We start from the raw sequence: 13,178 nt of genomic DNA on the forward strand, positions 1-13,178 counted from the left end.
TGAGATTATTATTGTTGATGGATCATTAATTTGAACACGTTTTATTGATTTTTTTGTTGTTCTTTAATAAAGTTATAAACGTTTTGCTAAGGAGTCAGAGGAGGACGTGCTGGTCTCAGCGTCTGGCTGCGTTCAGTTTGTCCTAATGCTGAGATCGACTCAAAACCTTCGACGATCGACATGTTGCACCGCTGCTCTAGCAAAAAAACAGTTCAGAAACTATGTGAAATGGGAAAAAAGTTATTTATTAAGTCTGTTTTAGATTGTTCTTGAAAAACTAATCAGTCACGGCTGCACAGTGAACCCATTGATTTTTTACAGCAGACAGCCGCTCCCCTCTCTTGCAGGTACTGCTTACCCCCGCTAAATCTTTTAGGGGTACGCAGTACCCTGCCGTAACCCCTTACTTTCACCCCTGCTTCTGATTCTATAATAAATAAATCTCTGATACATTTATTCTCTAATCATTTAGCAAATGGAAATAATTTGTTATTCAAACTGAGCTAAAATCAGAGAAGTTAGATCTGATTTAACCTTTGTGTGCGTGTCGTTTTTTAATTCACTGTATGTAAACTTCTGGTTTCAACTATATATATTTCACTTATTTTTCCTGAGTCACCATGGTTACGTAACCTTTTCAGAGTTATAAGGAATTCTATCCTCCCTGAAGAGATTACAATACCATGCAGAAGAGTGAAAATGGAAGCATTTTTAACATAATAACTTTTGGGGTTTTGGACAGAAAAAGCAATTTAGAGTTTTTCTAGTACCCTACTATCAAGTTTGGTCTTTTTTAGGAAGACCTGGATGGCTGCATGCTGGAAATATGATGGAATACTCCCAGTTATGAGGCTTTTTGTTTGATGATAGGACAAACTACCTCAGAAGGATCTTTGAAGTTATTTATATCAAAGTTATTTCACTTTTCTGACTTTCTCCAAATTCAGAAGACATGAGTGTGGAGCATGCTACAGCTGGAACTCTAAAATCTTTAAGGATTTATTTCACAGCAGCCCTCTTTAGTCCGCTTTAATCCAAATCTAGTTTATTTGCCTATAAAGTCTGGAGACTACTCCAAAAGCAGGAAGACTGCAGAATCTGACGCCTCTCCATTTTGATTTACGTTTTGTGAAGCAGGAAGTTGTGCTCATGTCTTCTTCAGAGGTTTTCATGTCGCTTTCTTCAGTGGTTCTTGGTGCAGTGCCCCCACAGGCAAAGAAAGTAAACAGTTGTTTTTGTTTTTTTTTATTATTATTTTGCAAACAGGTTTTTTTTTTCAAGGGGTTTGGTTTGTTTGACACCTTACAGTGAGAAACCAGCTGAAAACGTAACAAATGTCACAATTTTGGTCCCAAATCAAATCCAGTCTATTGGACTATCAGGTGTGAAAACAGCCTGCAGCGCCAGCTGTATCTGTGAGGTCAGACACTAACGTGGGACGAGACGGCCAGGCTCACAGTCGCCGCTCTAATTTATCCCAAACGTGTTCTATCAGGTTTAGGTCAGGGCTCTGAAGGTCAGTCATGTTCTTCCACACCAAACTCACTCAGCCATGTTGGAAGAGAAAGGGGAAATCTCCAGACTCAAAGGGAAGATGAAGTAAGACATAAATAACATAAATCCTTTTGAGCTGAATTATTTCTAGGTTTATTAATCAGTGGAGCTGCTTAAAACTCTGGATCCATTCTCCTGTAATTGAGTACAACGTCACTAATAATCCTGCAGTATGGTTCAGATAAATGCTGAGTTTGAGAGCCTGATATTGTGTTTTGATTATTTCAGAGCTGCTGGGAAAAGATCCAGTTGCAGATATGAGAGGTTATTAAATTAGCGCCTTTTGCTTTAGTTCTCTGGCTGGGACGGGTTTTGGTTTACTAAAGCCGAAAGCCATTTCTCTCATTCACCAACTGAAAATAGTTTCAATTTCCCTCGTCTGAATATGAGCTAATATTAGTCTTCAAAAACCCTTCTCTGAATGCCTCAATCCTTCTCTGGCCTTTGAAGCCTCAACATGTGAGTGCTTTTGAAATGACGGCTGCAGGGAGAAGGGGCCTCGCAAATTACATCTCACTATCCTCCCAGTCCCAGCCCTTGTGTTTCTTTTTTGAGATGTTATTTCTTCAAACCCCTTTCTCACTGTGTTCGAGTGTCATTGATACATGAAAAAAAAATCATCTAAAAATATTAGTTTATAAATTCTTGTTCATGGCTAGAGCCACGCAGAACATGTGGGAGACGCAAACAACTGAGAGCTTTTCTCCTTGATGGCAAATTGTACGTGGGTGCGTGTGTGTGTGTGCGTGCACGTGTGTGTGTGTGCGCATGCACGTGTGTGTGTCCATCCATCCATCCATCCATTTTCTAACACCCTTCGGGGTCAGGAGGTGCTGGTGTCTATCTCCAGCGAACGTTTCGGGCGAAAGGCGGGGTCACCCTGGACAGGTCGCCAGCGTGTGTGTGTGTGTGTGCAAAGTGAAAAAAACTGAAACAGCAGTCCGTGTGCTTTACCGATGAAAACTATTGTCTCCCTTGGATGTTTTAGACTTTTGTTGCTTTAACAAACCCATTATGATCAGCTAAATTTTGCTTCTTTGACCAAAAACTCTTTGATGACGACGTGAAAACTGATTTCTGCAAAAATAAATCTCAATGACATAAAAATACGTATCATATTGCGTAATTGTGTTTCCAATTGAGCACAAAACCTTATTGGTATTCTGCTAATGTTGAAAAAGCACAACTTTGCAATTGCGGTGTTTCTATTAAATAAGCACACAGTTAAAATCTCACACAAGTAAGTTTTTTTAGCCAGAGCAGATATTTAAAAAACAAACTGAGCCGTCATCCTCCAACCACTTCCTGTCGTCTTCTTCGTCTTTCCTGCCAGTAGTAACATCCTGTTGTTGATCATGTGACTCGTGTGATGTGACAAAAGTATTTCCATTGCAGTTGTGCAAAACACACTCATTTTGATGCAGCAAAAAAAAAAACACCAGATCCTAGCGAGTTTTTTTGATTGCCGCATTTCATATAAGCAAATTCATTTTCATTCATTAGAAATCAGTTGACATAAAGGTTGTTTAGTAATTTGTTTTTGGCAATATTTTGCTGATCATGACTGATATATAAACTACTGGCTCCAGTTGAATGGACCTCTGTTGAATTAGGTCTGTCACTTTCAAAGAGGTGAATATTTGTAAAAATGTGTAACTAATAGGAAAAATACTACATCATGCACACGACATAAACATTCTCCAAACTGCATCCAATTTTCTCCTGAGTCATTCCCAGCTCAAACCACTGGATGTCAAATCGATTTCCTAGTGAAAAAACAAGAGCGCACATTTTACGTTCTAATCTGCTTATTGTTTGAGCGAGCCGCATATATTGCATGTCCTGCAAGGAGGCATTCTGAGCGGCAGCCGGCTCTGATCTGGTCCTGACGGGTTGAGCCAGTCTCCGGTCCGCCTGCGGCGCTGACACATCAGCATGGAGGCGGCTGAGGAGATGTCAGCTGGAAACGACGACGGCCGCGAGGCTGGAGGAGAAGCCAGCGTGGTTACCGCTGACATTTATCACATATTCATTATCTCGCCTCGCCACTTAGCAGACTCTAACCACCTTTAGTTTTTTTTTTTTGTTTTGTTTTTGTGTGTGCGTGTGTGTGTCTCCTCAGGCTGCTGTGTTCCCGGTTTTAATCACATTGATGGGCCTTAAGTAAACATGTCCATTTCCCTCTGTGTGCTCTTTGTCTGGCTGTCAGCGGAGAAACAGCGCCGTGCTTGACACTTCCTGGCTGTCGCGGCTGAGCCACAAGCGGCTGATGGCGACGTTTCAGGTGGAGGCGCAGCGCGGCGAGCAGGACCTCTACCGCTGCATCACCCTGTCCCCCAGGGGGGCCGCCGTCTCCAACTTTGGAGAGCTCATCGTCAGAGGTGAGCAAGTCCTGCAACGGTGCAGAATATCTGTGGGACAGAGTGGAGGATTTCAACATGGGAGATGCAGGACAGGAAGAAGAAGAACAAAAAAGAGAGATGTGGACGCACTAACAGAAAAATAGAAACAGAAAGAAAGAAAGAAAGAAAGAAAGAAAGAAAGAAAGAAAGAAAGAAAGAAAGAAAGAAAGAAAGAAAGAAAGAAAGAAAGAGAACGAACGAACGACAAGGAGACAATAAAACACACAGTGACGCGCCGACCAAACATCCTTTCACAGGGATGGGAGACCAGGCCAGGAAAAATATTATATATTATAGATGGAAATATAATATATTTCAATCTGTTTCCTCTAATCATGTATATATATTCCTTGGCCTGGTCTCCCATCCTATTTTTCATAGGATCCATTCTTAATAATAGTACATAAAATACAAGGCATACATAGTTTGAATGGATTCTTCTTACCTAGTCACACATACATATTCGTATGCAGATGAATATAATCCAAACATTTGGGTCAGAATCAAATGATCGAACTGTTACACCAACAAACTACAACAAACATCAAAAGAAAAGAAAAAAAGCCTATCAGACAGGTGCGATACGAAGTAATCACATTTCCATCTATTTTCTCTAATAGAGAGAATAGATGGTTTAATTTTCTTCACCTAATGAGTTTTGCATCTTTAACAAATACATAAATGAGGCTGCCTTAGATTTCTCTGGCTTTCCTTTCTGTTCTGCATGTTATTCTTTCCAGAGTGAAAGCTGATATCATTTGTATAATCCAATTTAAAACATTTGGACTATCTGGTCTTATCCAAAGACAGCAACAGACTCTTTGGCACACAAGAGACACATATGGCTATGTTGAATTTATTTATATTTTATTTCTTTTAATTTTTTAATTGATTTTTTACTGTGTTTTAAATCCATGTCTTGATTGAAGGAGATGACTATGTATGCTACTCTTAGATCTGAACTTGATTCTCTGAGGAGGGAGGCAACATTTGAACATTTTCCAGTGTTCCTGGTTTCACAATTGTTGACTGTATGACATGTTTATGAAAGCATAAGCTTTTTTAATGTTTTCATGATATAAATAAAGTGCTTTGAACTGCGGTGTTGCTGAAATGTGCTACACAAATGAACTTGATTGACTGATGAAATAGTTTTGCAAAGTACTGTAGTGTCAAACTTTAACTTAAAATAAATAAACTTATTGGATCTTTCAGTAAATCCTGCCTTCATAGCGACACAGTTGGTTCTTGTCTGATTGAGTTAGAGATGCATCAGTGGCTGATTCTAATTAAAACACAGCTATTATAACCGGCAGGGGACAAAATGTGTTTATTTTTAATTAACTCTTGGTTTTATACATAGAAAACTGAAAACATACAGCTTGTCAAGTTGAGTAGATGTACATGTCATAGAACGATCACGGCTTCATCACAGTCTGCTGTCGTTACATTGTGTTCTCTATGATAAACAGAAAGATCGGAGCCGTCATAGGAAATCACCGTGAGTCACTGGTTTTAATGAAAATGTTTTGATTTTTTTCTCATCTACTTTTTAAGTTACTATTAAGTTACTGTATTTACAGGACAGCCAGTTTAAATGGCTTAGTTTTCTTGGCATTAAACTGTTTTTCTTTCTTTTTTTTTAACATTGCATATTTCCAAATAATGAGGTTGGGACATAGAGCAAAAGAAAGTGGTAACATTTAATTATTTAATCATTTAATATATTAAGTGAGCCACAGATCCGCTTGTTGCTGCAGCAGGTCTCAGACCTCTGATATAGAAGATGAAGGCTGTGGTTCTGTCTCAATGTGGTCAAAGTTCAACGTTCAAAACCTTCATTTTTATTTTATTAATAAAGTAAAACTGAAGGTAAAAGAATGAAATTGATCCAAGGGACCAATTAGTTATACTTCCTGTGCCAGTGCATATCATCATAGGAAACTGAGTTAGTATTATCTCTTCAGTACTGGGGTCATAAATGGGCCAGGATCAGTTCTTCAGGGGCACTGGCCCCTTTGGCCCCTGTTTAGAGCCGGCCATGGAAGGAAGAAAGATAGGCAGCAAGAAACGAGAAAAAAGAATGAAGGAAGAACAACAGCAACAAAAGAAAAATGTGGACAATCAAAAATAAAAAAAGAAAATGAGAAAGACACACAAAAAGAAATGGCAAAATAAACAAAACTGCCAGACAATAACCGACAGGCAGTCGGTTGTTGTCTGGCAGTCGGTTAAACAATAACTGACAGGCATTGTCTAACCGACAGACAAAAACAGAACCCAAGAAAATAAGAATAACTAAAAGAACAAGAAAAAAAACTGAAAAAGTCAGGCTCTAGCAACACTTAAGATAAAACTAAAAGCAGCTCTAATAGAGTATTGTAAAGGTGATACACATATACTCTGCTAAGCATTAAACCAGCGTGTTTATGTTTAGCTGAAACATTTAATGCAGCATTTAAAACAATGAATTGCTCCAGAAGCTAAGCTAGCCTCATTACTACCATAAGCAGCTCAATATTCAAAGTGTGGTTTCTTTACTCTTTAGCTAACATCTATCGCAGAATATTCCACACATTCACTCCATGTTTCTTTGTGTTGTTTTGTTTCTCTTCATCTGAAGTAATTTCTTCTGTCTCAGGAACAAAACCAGTCGTCTCGTTGCTGCTTCTGTTGTTGGAGGCATTTCAGAACAAAGTGCATCGCCCTCTTCAATAATGCTGAAAGGGATTTCGCGAAAATATTTTCTTTTTTTTTTCCTCTGGGTTTTGCTCCCTCGTGGTTGCTTTCTGCTTTTCTCGTGTTTCTTTATTACTTGGTTTACAGGCACACATAAAGAAGGACTCACTCCACTGCTGACCCTGACTTCATCACTACACTTTTAACAAGAGCCTTTGAAATAATCAGCATTGTGAACTGATCTGAATGGTTCCTGGTTAAGGGTCGCACAAGGGTCACCTGGGATATATATATTTGGATTTAAGCAGCAGAATTCCGGTTTAAAAGGTCACAGTGATGATTACCTGAAGAACCATTAAAGCTTACTGGGCAGTGGAGTAAGTACAATTTAGAGCCGAGAAATGAAACCCTTCATGCTAAACAAATGTGTTTGCTTTAAACATCGCTATGGAAACATTAACCTGCCAGAGCTTGGAAATAAATTCAGGAACAGCATCTCGTTTGAACGAGAGAACTTTATCTGTACAACATATCGAGATTTATGTCATTAATATCATTTATTTGCAGGAGATTAATAAATCTTCATAAAAGCCTTAGATTCGTGTTTAAGACGTCTGTTTTTGATTGATCTAATGTGATAATCAATCTGTCTTAGAGAAAGAATTTTGACTTTTCCTTACATATATACCATAATCATTAAAATTGCGTCTATATATATATATATATATATATATATATATATATATATATATATGCATTAATCTCTTTTTAAGATTACTGCCAAGAAATATTGTATGTTCACACAATATTCATAATTTGGTGATGTTTTAGCAATATCAGTCAATTAATTTTATTATAGCATGTTTCTGGAACAAAGTAGTTCAACGTGCTTAATATCATAAAAACACAACCCATGAAGTCTACAATAATGGAGGGCTACTCTCCCTCCACACTGCGCACCAGCCCAGTTAACAGGAAGTAGATTTAATGAGCTCACACCAGGTGACCTTCTCTGTTCCAGTCCCGCCCACGCCCATCGCCCCGCCCCAGCTCCTGCGATCGGGCCCCACCTACCTGATCATCCAGCTCAACACCAACTCCATTGTTGGAGACGGACCTGTCATCCGGCGGGAGATCCAGTACCGGGCCAGCCAGTCCACCTGGAAGGAGACCCATGTGGTGGGCTCGCTCACCTACAAGGTCTGGCACCTGGAGCCAGACACAGAGTACTACATCAGCGTTCTGCTGACCCGACCCGGGGAGGGAGGCACCGGAGCGCCGGGCCCACCGCTGGTCAGCCGGACCAAGTGTGCAGGTATGTGCAGTCACAGTGGATGCTTTTTCACAAATAAAAACATGAAAAGTGTGGGACTGGTTGTCTTCAACCCCCTTTACTCTGATGCAACTACTTAAAAATCTAGAGCTCACCTTCTAGGTGTTGCCTAATAAGAGAGTTCTGTTCTGTGAAGGACTGCAATGGGAAAATCAGTCAGTCATGTCTCACGGTGGTGGCTCCATCATGCTGTATCGATATTTTTTTCAGCAGGAAACAGTGAAGTTGGTGACAAGATGTGAATAAGTTTCAAAGGTGTTAAAACTTTAAAGGGGCAAAATTTTGTATTTTCCTTAGCTTTAATTGTTATAAAAATGCTATATATCAAATATGACTTAAAAGAAATCTATCCAATTCATCCATCATCTCACATACTTGTCCCCAGTGTGGTTGTGAGGGGTGCTGGTGCCCTGCAGCGGTCACCAGGTGAGAGGTGGGGTCACTCTGGATAGGTTGCCAGTTCATCTCAGGGCCTTAAAGAAAATTTGATTTCATAATTTAACTTCTTGAAATTGGTCGTCTTTCTCTTTAAAAACTCAATGTTCTTTCTGAAACTCTCCCTTCAGGAAGTCATCACAACATGGCTCCTCTATTGACCTTTTAACAACGTTTTTAGCAGCGTCGCTCTGAGACGTAGCTCCTATAATGAGCTCCACAGATGTGCAGTTCAACCAGATGTTTGTTAATATGGCATGATGATATTTGTGACACCAAGTTGAGTGACACACACACTTCACTCTGATCCACTCTCCGTCTGCTCGCTCGGTCTGTTCGGTCTCTGCTCGTGCTCAGCTCTGTGTCTGGTTCCAAACTGAAGTTGTATGTAAATGAACCACAACACCAGCCAGTCACAGATGAGCTTTTTTCATCCAATCAAAGCATGCCTTGCATGCCTTAATCATCAGGTTTTATTTTGTTAATGCTGCTGTTGCTACTGCAGCAGTGTGGCTATGGATCGCAAGTAAAAGAAGAGTCTTTTTGCTCTCCAGATCGCCACTGCATGCTCAACTTGGTGGGACATTAATCATACCATATACTAGTTGCTACTGGCTAATCTGAAGGAGCTGAGTGAGGGAGAGCTGCTCTGTGAGGCAGAAGCTTGGAAACTGCAGCTCTGAGGAGGAGCTGCACCTTGAAGGCGGGGCTAAGTCCACCCAGGTGTTTTGGACAGCTGTGTGGTTGCCATGTAGGTTTCTCAGACACGCATGAAATAATCATAGCAACATTCCAAGTATGTTTTTTTTTAATGCGGGAGCAACATTATAACATGATGTAACATTCAAAAAAGTCTTACTGTCCCTTTAACAACAGACAGCTAGGTTGTGTTTGCTGCCGTTGTGTCACAAAGGCGTCTAAGTCGTCCTAACATGGAACAGTCAAAGTCTTCCATCTTTCTCCTGGTCTTTGAAAAGGCAGACCACCAAGGTCAAAATGTTTTCTACCTTTTTGCTTCATGTCACGCTAGCAGAGCCACCTAACTACAACTCATCTGTCTTTCAACCACATTGCTGCTCATTTCTGGTAAAAATGCCGGCCAGACGCTCTTTCAATCAGACCTGTCACCTGCCACCGGGGTTGATCCGCTCACGCTGGCGCCTCCACTCAGCCACATCCTGTCAGATCCCATTCCTCATGTCTGAAGCTTTCTGCCCCGGGTTAAAGCAGAAGACAGCGGAGACTCTGTGACACCACCGCGGCATGGATTCCTTTTCTTCTCAGACTCTCGTTGAGCTTGACATTTCAGATGTTCCTCAGTCCCATCTAGCTTTTGTCAATAACTGATGGTCGTTCTGAGAGCTAAAAGTGAAATGCTGTATGTATTCTTTAGTGTGACTAAAAATGTTCAATATGAAACATTCAGTCTGTACTTCACAGTTTGTCATCAAAGCTGTAATAACCTTGAAAAACGCTTCTGTAATTATCCAAAGCCCAGTGTTCAATGTTAAAATCTATGTAAAAATAATTCATGTATTTCTTCATATACAGAAGTCATTTGTAGGCTTACTTGGTGGCGAACATGAGTCGGGCAAAAACAGTAATATAGCCTGGCCATCCTGTACCATTCCACTCAATTAAAATCTCGCTTCACAGCTCAGTCTGGGTTTCTCCCATTTACTTGGATTCTTCAGCAATTACATTCTTTTCCTCTGTAGACTTGTACTAATATTTCAATCAGGCCACGATGCAACATGAAACCAAAATATCAACAGACTTTGAGTCAGTTTGGATGTTTAAATCACAGAGTGTAGAAAGTCCTCCAAACAAGTGTCTCCAGCTCAAAACACACATGGTCTCCTCTTGGTAAGTATGAGTTTGTGCACTGAAAGTCTTTCACATTTTCTAAAAAACCCACTCCAGGCAATGCGGACAAGCCTTGGAGATAAAATGAGCAGATCCACGGGGAGCGTCCCACCCGGTCCACCGTCCTTCCATCCCTCCTCTCTTTTCTGGTTGCCTGGCTCCCTCTGCCTCTGGGTAATCCCTCTGATTAGGCTAATCATGCAGAATGTCGGCGCGGGGCCGGATCGCTCGGGGACAGGACAGAGCCTGCCGGGGCGCGGCTCTAATGATGACTAATGGCGTCTGAAGCAGAAAGTGAACTCTCTGCTTGTGTCAGATCTGATTTTAACTGCATTGTGATTCTTGTTTTTTTTTTCTGCACCTAAATTTTTGCCTTTGTCTTTAATGGGGTTTTTTTATTTTGAAGGGCAACGCTTTTGGCCGTCTCGACTGTCAGGGCGTCAAACTCTTTGGCGTGGTTTGTGCTCTTGGAAAGAGCAAACCTCCTTAAAGTCAGCAAACACTTGAGGGATGTGTCTGTCCTCTCAGGAGTGATTTCTCCTTTTTGACATTGCCTCGTTCATGTGTGTTATTAGCTTGTGATCCATGTCTGGCGACGCAGCAGGGCTGCAGCTATTGCCTCTCCAGTGCTGCCTGAGAGTCATCCACATCCCTGTGCTGCCATTCCAAGGACATTTCGCTCAGATTCCTCCATTTGGTACCGCTGAAGTACTCTTGGACATTCAGGCCAGGCTGCTGGACAGAAATACCCTCATTAATGCTTGAAAGTGGACATTTAGCTCGACATCCACATGTGTAATAGTAATGTTCACACTTGACAGCTGTAATTAGGCTTTGTCCGTTTATACGTGCCAAACAACCTTCTCCTGTCAAACTGTATTCATTTAACAAGTTGTGAATCTGCCGTTCTGTGTTATTCTGTGACATGTTTTTATCCATCTGTAGGCACAAAATCTGAGTTCATAACGCCTGCTGCAGGTTTCTGCCTCCTTTTGCTTGTTATTTTTTCCAATTTTATCAAACACAAGAGAAGGTAGATATATACTTTTGGATTTTTCTAAAAGTAAAACTTTCCTCTGGGATGAAAATTTGCATTTTCCTTTTCCAGACTCAGTGAATTGTGTCAAAAAATGGTCATTAAAAATGCTGAAGTCTGATGCATAAATTTATTTAATTGCTCATTATTTTGTAAAGACTGAATTAAACAGGAAACATTTGTAAAATAAGACGATAAAAGCTTTGGAAATGTGTTGATGCTGACATTAGCGTTAAGGGTCTTTGTGCCGCTGCAACGTGTTTAGCATTGAGATGCTGTTTAAACCTATCAGCAAAGCTATTCAAGCCTAGCTCCTTTTAGCACAACTTAAACACAACAATAGTCCTTTCTAGCTTCTAGTCAGATCAGTTTTTGAAGCAAATAGTAGCAAGAGAATTGATTTTGTTGACTGTCATTGTAGTTAACTCTAACTCTAACCCTACCAGAAACATGCTTTGGATTCTTGTATGTAAAAAACTAAAATAAAATTGTCAAAATTTCTGGCCCTGCCTATAACCTAACCTGCCTAAAACTTCTCCATACATTCATCTCTGACCTTTCTGCTGGGTTCAGTGATTTTCATGAAGCTGTTTGTTCCTGGATTTTTCTCCTAAAAACCTCAGAGGACTTTATAGAACAGCTGAGCTGGATTTTTATTGTGACTCAGTGACATAGACGTAAAGACTCTTTATCAAGTAGGAGATTTAAGTAGACAATGGGTTAACCTATATTATATTTAAAGATAAAGTCAAAGGGGCTTTATTTTATTTATTAAGAATGTTTTTTAAAACCATTAAGAATATTTCTCCCACCTCACATGTCGGTGGACTCTATCCTATAAAACTCCATTGAAATGTGCTGCAGTTTGCACTTCCTACATGATGAAATCTGAAACTTTTGATTTCCTGTCACCACTTTTCCAAGGCCGTGTATGCCTGTATCTCATGAGCTCAATGCATTTTCATGTAGTACTTCATCAGTAACGTTTCTGCTTCCTGTCCCCGTCAGAGCCCATGCGTGCCTTGCGGGGCCTCACAGCCACAGAGATCCAGCCGCGTCTTTTGGCCCTTCAGTGGGAGCCGCTGGGCTACAACCTGACACGCTGCCACACGTACACGCTGTACCTCTGCTACCGCTACTCCATGCCGACGGGGAGCAGCGGGGGCAACAACGCCACTGTAAGGGAGTGCCTGTCGGTGGACCGCAACACCTCCCGCTTCACCCTCAGGGACCTGCCACCCTTCCGGGCGGTCCATGTGAGGCTGGCACTGGCCAACCCAGAGGGCAAGAAGGAGAGCCGGGAGGTCACCTTTCAGACGGAGGAGGATAGTGAGTGGGAGTTTAATTGTTCTCACTGTATGCTAACCAGTGCTACCCAATTGTATAGAAGGCACATGTTTTTGTTTGGGTGTTCAGTGAGGCTTGGTGTTGTCAGGGAGACTTAGCTTCACAACTTCTTACAGTTGTAGTTGTTCCTTTATGCTCGGATGATTATTATGCAGTGCTTACAAAAATCCGGGCCTTCAGTTGTGTAGCGCAAGCAAAAAAAAAAACACACAAATATTGACTAAAAAGAAAAGCTGGATCAGCATAACTAAACGGAAGATCAGCCCTTTAAATGGAGACTAGTGAAGCATTCATAAGCTCAGTGTATTGCCAAGAGCAAAATGCTATAATGATTTTGCTTATCTTTGTAATATTTTCCTGTGGACTTCAGCAGATTATGTGCAGTCTAATGCAAATTTTCCATGGATGAAGACCCAGAAGGTCAAAGTCTTGTTGTTATGTAAAATTGGTGAGACATTCCCATGCAACTGAATATGACTTAGGAATATTTTTATGACCATTCATATGGTCAAGAAAGTTGGAGAAA

General features: G+C 40.8%; 1 protein-coding gene across 6 annotated transcripts in view; it reads left to right on the forward strand.

The window, feature by feature from the left end:
* The window catches only part of ptprua (protein tyrosine phosphatase receptor type Ua), a 201,884-nt gene that overhangs the window by 117,932 nt on the left and 70,774 nt on the right, over positions 1-13,178 (forward strand). For all 6 annotated transcript variants that reach the window (XM_008421304.2, XM_008421306.2, XM_008421305.2 and 3 more), the window contains exons 6-8: positions 3,764-3,935; positions 7,657-7,950; positions 12,314-12,634. In XM_008421304.2, coding sequence (XP_008419526.1) covers positions 3,764-3,935; positions 7,657-7,950; positions 12,314-12,634 — 787 coding nt within the window. The remainder of the gene's footprint in view (positions 1-3,763; positions 3,936-7,656; positions 7,951-12,313; positions 12,635-13,178) is intronic.

Source organism: Poecilia reticulata, linkage group LG11, assembly GCF_000633615.1.
Source record: "Poecilia reticulata strain Guanapo linkage group LG11, Guppy_female_1.0+MT, whole genome shotgun sequence".
In the NCBI taxonomy this organism is placed as follows: domain Eukaryota; kingdom Metazoa; phylum Chordata; class Actinopteri; order Cyprinodontiformes; family Poeciliidae; genus Poecilia; species Poecilia reticulata.